This window comes from Orycteropus afer, unplaced genomic scaffold, assembly GCF_000298275.1.
Source record: "Orycteropus afer afer isolate SDZICR_OR568_19922 unplaced genomic scaffold, OryAfe1.0 scaffold00085, whole genome shotgun sequence".
NCBI lineage: Eukaryota > Metazoa > Chordata > Mammalia > Tubulidentata > Orycteropodidae > Orycteropus > Orycteropus afer.
In genome coordinates, this window is record NW_006921672.1 from 7,246,887 (window position 1) to 7,253,288 (window position 6,402).

Here is a 6,402-nt window from a genome sequence, read left to right on the forward strand (position 1 = left end):
AGTGCGGCAGGGCCGGGACTCCAGCCGCGGGGCTGGCCCAGCCGGAACCAAGGCAGAGCTGGCGGGCGGGTCTCGAGAGCGCCGGGGCGCCGCGCCGTGGGCCGGAGGGACGCAGGAACGGACGCCGAAGTGCGGGAAACGGCCTCCGCCCTCTTCCTCCTCGCCGCGGCCCCGGGCCACAGCGACAGGGGCATCTTCGCCGGCCGGGGAACTGGGACCGCTGCAGGGGCCGGCCTGTCCCCCGAGGTACTTTAGGCCATCCGAGGACCAGCCGCCGGCACACAGCGGGGCGTGAGGGCCCAGCAACACGGGGGCCCGCGGCGCCAGCTCCCCAGGCTGCAGGCCCAGAGGGGGCGTCCGCGGTTTGGCAAGGGCGCAGAAGGCGAGAGCACGCAGGCACAGCGGCGAGAACTCCTGGGTCCCCCGACGCGGCTTCCGGGGCGCGGGGGAGCAGGGCGACCCTCGTGGGGACGCCGGCACTGCAAGGCGGGGTGCGGGACATAGTGTCTCCATGGAGCTGCCTGAGGGGGTGTCCGCTGCGGGGGCCCTGGTCCCAGCGGCGGGATGCCCTGTCTGCCCGGAGTCCCCGCGGGCGAGAGGAACATCGCCCCCCCTCGACGGGGAGGTCTCTGCTCACGGGCCCCCCCGCCCGGGGGAGCAACCCGGGGCCACCGGCTCTGGCTCCTTCCTCGATCTCGACACGCGGCCCTCTTCGTGGCCGGACTCCTGGGTCCCCTGCGAGTCCCGGCGCGGTCGGTCGCCCTTCCTGCAGTGCGTTCTCGGCGCAGCGTCGGCAGGAGCCCCTCTCGAGTGGCCCAGATCGCAGAGGCTGGGCAAACAAAGCGGCCGGTGGCTGCGGGAGGCGGGAAGGACCCCAAGCCCGGCACCCAGTGCCCGGGCCCAGGCGGCGGGGAGGGCGCCTTCCGCCCGCTCGGCTTCTTTCTTCCCCGCTGGCTCCCGGAGACCGCGTTATAGAGAACTGCCCCCTAGCTGCCCCAATACCAGCGCCGGGGCCGCGAGCCCGCCGCTGATTGGGCAACAGTGCCCGTGACGTCAGTCCAGACCCCACCCCGCGGGCGGCACCGCCCCCGTCCCCATTCGGCTTACAGACACACACACGTGGACCGGGCGCTGCGGCGACTGGGGAGGAGGCAGCCGCGAAAGTGCGCGGGTGGGATCGCTAGGGCTAAAGGTGCGGCTGCACGTGGCGCGGCGGCATCCTGGGATTGAGTCGTCTCTTCGTTTACTCGAAAGCAACCTACTTTTCCGTTAGCAGTCACAGTTTCCACATCTGTAAAATGGGAACGTTCTTATCTGCCCTCTTGGAGCTAAACAGAGCTATGGGTACCAACATAGATGAATCTCAAAAAAAAAAAAAAATGTTGATGGAAACGATGCAATGAGGTGATGGTTGTTGATGAGATTTGCATAGCAGGGACTGTTCCTATCTCCTTGTTCCAGGTCCTAGAACTGTGCCAGGCATACAGCAGGGGCAAAAAGTGTTTGTTGAATGAGTAGTTAGGAATTCAGTAAGTGTGTGCATGATGAAAAACGAAAAAGACATTCAGGGGAGGGGGCATTACTGTTGTTGATTGGCATCGAGCCATTTCCAACTCATGATGACCCCATGTGTTCTTGTTATAGAAAGAAGATAAATTTCCTATTTCCATTTCTCTGATGCAGTTTATAAACCTGCCTCTTGACCATATTCCAAGAGGGAGAATCTCCCATTCTAACCTTCTCAAATCCCAAGACTCTGCCCTTGAGGCCTGAGCTGCCAGGATGGGTTGAGGAGGCCAGAGAAGGGAACACAAAGACCCTTACTCTCATCTTCCCCAAAGAGAGTAAAGCAAAGAAAACGTGAATTCCCAATAAAATCCCCATAAGCCAGGACTCCTCCCCGAGCACATTCTATGCCTTTCCCCTGCTAAATTTAGTTTTTGCATAGCTTAGTCTCATATAAAAGCTTACGAATGTGTTTATTTCCTGTCTCTCCCACTAGTCTGGAAATGAATTGATGGGGACTCTGTCTTAATCACAGCTGCATCCCCACTGCCTAGAACAGCCCCTGATATAATAGGTGCTCCGTATTTCAAAATGAATAATGAATGAATGCATTTTCAAGGTATTTCTCTTTTTATCAGTTTGTTGGAATATGGCTGTCTCCTACCCCCAGAAATATAAGGAGAGGTTGGTATGATGACTGGAGTAAAGGTGCAGAAAGATGCTGGGGAGTCACAGAGAGGAATGTCCCGTTCTGTGGCCAGAGAAAGAGAGGGTTTCTATAAGGGCAAGAATGATGTAGCTTGTATCCTGCTCTTTCAGCGGTGACAACAGAGGCATTGTTTTCCTCATGTCACTGAGCAACATCTGGAAGGGAAGGAATGAAGGTCTGCCTCCTGCACGGCTCTTTTGCAGAGGCCTGGGGTAAAGCCTCTGAAGTGGGGTTAGGGTTTGAGCAATGAAGGAGTGTGGTATTCCATTGCTGAAATGCTCACACCCTGACGTCTTCTGCAGAAGAGGTCTCCAGGGCAGTTGGGGGTGGGGGACAGTTCTTGAGCTCCTGCCAGGTCACCTAGCTGAGCTGGGTCTAGAGTCCAGAGTTCCCAACTGCCCCAAGAGCCCTGGCTCCACCCTCCAGATGAACCCTCTTCAAGGGAGGAAAGTTCTGGAAGGATGTTGATCTTCATGGCTGTCTCTTCTGGGGAACAGTTGTTGATCCCTCTTGCCCTGAGACAGCTTGCTTGTGGGGCAGAGGGCATCTGCTTCAATCTGTTCCACATCAGCCTCTCTGTGGCTGAGATGCCTGGAGAGGGAGCTTGGGCCCCACCTGCAAGAACCTGGAAGGGCTCATTCTTCTCATCTCAAAAAAGTTCATTCATATTGCATTCCTGTGCCTCACACAATGAGAGAGCATCCAAGAAATTTTTCAGTATGAATAAAGGAGTGAAATCAATGGCCTCTTCTTTTGTCCACTCTGAAAGCCACAAGTCCCCAAATCTGAGTTTTAGGGACTTTTTTGAGGGGCCATTACTTTTAGAGTCCTTATTTGTAGGACAAATTCCCTGTGCCTCTACCTCCTTCTTTCTCTCCACTAATCAGGCTTCCCAGAATATAGCTAGGGTGGGAAAGCATTTTGTGCTCATGGAAACACTTCACAAACAGTGGGGATTAGTATGAATAACGCTCCAGCTCAAAGTTCCTGTAGCTGTGCAACCATGTGTAGGTTACCTACACACTTTGAGCTTCTATGTCTCTATCAGTGACAATGGGACAACAGTGGCTTCTTCACAATATTGTGACAAGTGTTCACACATGATGTGAACCATCATCACCATTACTTGCTGAGGCTTGAGGACTATTGCAATTCCCAGTAGGTCCAGTAGAGGGCACCAGACCCCGTCCTCCGCCTCCGGGATGCGGAGGAACACCTTTTCTCAGCAACCTCTTTTCCTCCTCTTAGGGAGAAAAAGGGGAACAAGACTGGGTGCTGGGTCCCATGTGACACCTCAGAGAATGAGGGGTAGGAAGGGTCCCTCAGAGCTGTGGAGGGACTATGAAGAAGGGAGCTGTGGGATAAGCTAAGTGGGCAGCAGGAGCCAACAGCACAAACACTGGCCTGGGAACAAAGATTTCTTGGGCTCTTTTCCTGGCTCTTCCATCACCTCTTTGAGTGACCTTGGGAAGCTCTCTCCCTCTCTTTGAGCCTCTAATTTTCCTCACTGAGAGGTGACATTATTTCTAAGGATATCTTGCACAATAGCAGAGATGGAAACAACCTAGGTGCCCATCAATGGATGAATGTTTAACCAAACTTTAATACATACACACAATGGAATACTATGCAACACTAAAGAATAATGAAGAATCTGTACAACATCTTATAACATAGATGAATTTGGAGAACATTTTGGTTAGTGAAATAAGTCAATGAGTAGGACAAATATTGTTATGAGTCCACCAATTGTAAAAAGCTAAGGAGAGGTTTAAACATGGAGGGAAAGTTTCTTTGTTGGTTACCAAAGATGAGAGGGGAAAGGAGGGAAAATTGATACATAGGTAAAAGACAGTGGATTAATTTGGGTGAAGAGAAAGGCAATGTACCAAAAACAAGAGACCAGCACAATAACACTAAGGAAAAGGAAGACACTGAGAGGTACACAAGAGGTACAGACAGCAAAGGTAAATACTTTTACATGCACAGTACTGCATTATCAGTAATAACAAACATTAATCTGTGGGTGGATACATAGGTAGATAGGCAAAATTATCAGGAATGGGTAGGTAAAAGGGAATATACAAGTTTGGCAGACATATTTCTACATAGGTAGTTGTATGTCCTGTAAGAATATCCATATACATAATACAGCTAACAGGGGCAAAGTTATGATAACTTCTAGCCACAGCCAAACACTTTGACAGAGTGAGTTGCTGGGCTGACGGGCTCAGGACCATGATTTCAGGGGACATCAAACTCAACTGCATAACATAAAATCCAAAACCAAACTTACTGCCATCGAGTTGGATCTGACTCATAGCAACCCCTCCTTGGGTTTCTGAGGTGGTATCACTACAGAAATAGATTGCCCAATCTTCCCTCTGAGGAGTTGCTGGTGGTTCTGAACCGCCAGCCTTCTGGTTAGCAGTCAAATGCCTTAGGCACTATGCCACCAGAGCTCCCATTGCGTAACATAGTACCATCCTGCTTTGGTGAGTAATGACTGGGGTCTTAAAAGCTTGCAAGTGGCCATCTAAGATGCAACAATTGGTCTCTCCTCCTCTGGAGCAAATAAGACTGAAGAAAATCAAAGATGCATGGAAACAATTAGTCTAAGGCAGAAGTGGACCATGGGAAACTTAGCCTACTTGACCCCAACACCAGGAGAATTAGATGGTGCCTGGTTACCATTGCCAGCCACTCAGACAGGGATCAAAATTGGAGATCCTGGGTAGAGTGGGAAGAAAATGTAGAACAAAATTCAAAATCATCAATTACACAAGGTTTACTGGTTTGATAGAAATTGGTGAAACCCCCAAGACTATGGCTCCTCATCACCCTTCAGGCCTGGAATTGAACTCACTCCCATGACTTAACTTCCAGCCAAACACAGATAGGCCTAAGAAGTGAACAATTAACATCAGATAGGTACAGTCTCTGGAACAGTCAACCATGGGAGATCAGAAGGGCAGCATTTGTGTAGGGAGATACCTCAGAGGGCAGGAATGCACAGGAAAGAATGTGCAGAGTAGAAATAAGAAGAGAGCTGTTACTTGGTGGGGACTGCAACCAATGTCCCAAGACAAAATATGCATGAACTATTGAATGGAAAGCCAATTTGCTCTGTAAACTTTCACACAAATCACAATTTTAAAAAATCTTAAAACAGCAATTTTTATATTTTAAATTTAAAATATAGTTTTCCATTTTTGCATTTTTCTTGTCCAAAAAAGAGAGAGAGAGAGAGAGAGAGAATAGCCTGAAGTTCTGTGGCTTATCCCTCACCCCCTCCCAGGGTGGACAGAACCTGAAACTCCCAACAGATTCTAGAAGAGAAAACTCCACCCATCCCCAACAAACTCCTGATTTCCCCAAAAAAGTCTATCTCAACTTGCATGATCTGGCTCCTGCCTGCCTCTCCTACCTCTTCTTGTACTCCATTCTCCCTCTTTAATATTGCTCCAGTCAAATTGAACCTCTTTCAGTTTCTGCAGTGCACCAAACTCTTACCTGTCACAGAGCATTTGCACAAGTTCTCCTACCAGTTCTCATGGCCTGCTAAATATCTCCTCCTCAGAGAACCCTACCTGACCACTAACCCAAACTAGGAACCTCTGCTATTCCTTCATAGGCCTCTTCACAACTTGTAACTATCTAGTTTGGAACCAAAATATAGTCTCCTTGGAAATGATACAAAATCTACAGATAGAAATCCAGAGATTAAGACCAAATTTTCAGAAATGCATAACATATCGAATGGGCAAAGGAGTAGAATCAAATCAATGGAAGACAGAATAAGTAAGACTGAAGACAAATACCTCAATACTTCTTTGGAAAGGGATCAAGTAGAAATAAGATCAAAACGAAATGAAGAAAGCCTAAAATTCATGTGGGATACCATCAAGAGGAATAACCTACATGTAATTGGAATTGCAGAACAGGAAGAGACAAATAAAACCACACAGAGAATTGTCCAAGATTTGTTAGAAGAGAATTTCCCTGATATGATAAAAGATAGAATATATCCATTCAGGAAGTCCAGTGAACCACAAACAGAATAGACCCCAAAACAATATCACCAAATGGGAGTGACCAATATGGCACCATTGAGGATGAGAAAGACATAGAGAGGTACATAGGAGGTACAGACAACAAATATGAACCCTTTTGCACATACAGTACTG

The 6,402-nt window shown here is 49.2% G+C and overlaps 1 protein-coding gene across 1 annotated transcript in view; it reads right to left on the reverse strand.

The window, feature by feature from the left end:
• Positions 1-513, reverse strand: part of LOC122150075 (elongin BC and polycomb repressive complex 2 associated protein) — a 1,154-nt gene extending 641 nt beyond the window's left edge. Inside the window, exon 1 of the mRNA XM_042781103.1 lies at positions 14-513. Coding sequence (XP_042637037.1) covers positions 14-513 — 500 coding nt within the window. The remainder of the gene's footprint in view (positions 1-13) is intronic.
• Positions 514-6,402: the final 5,889 nt, after the last annotated feature.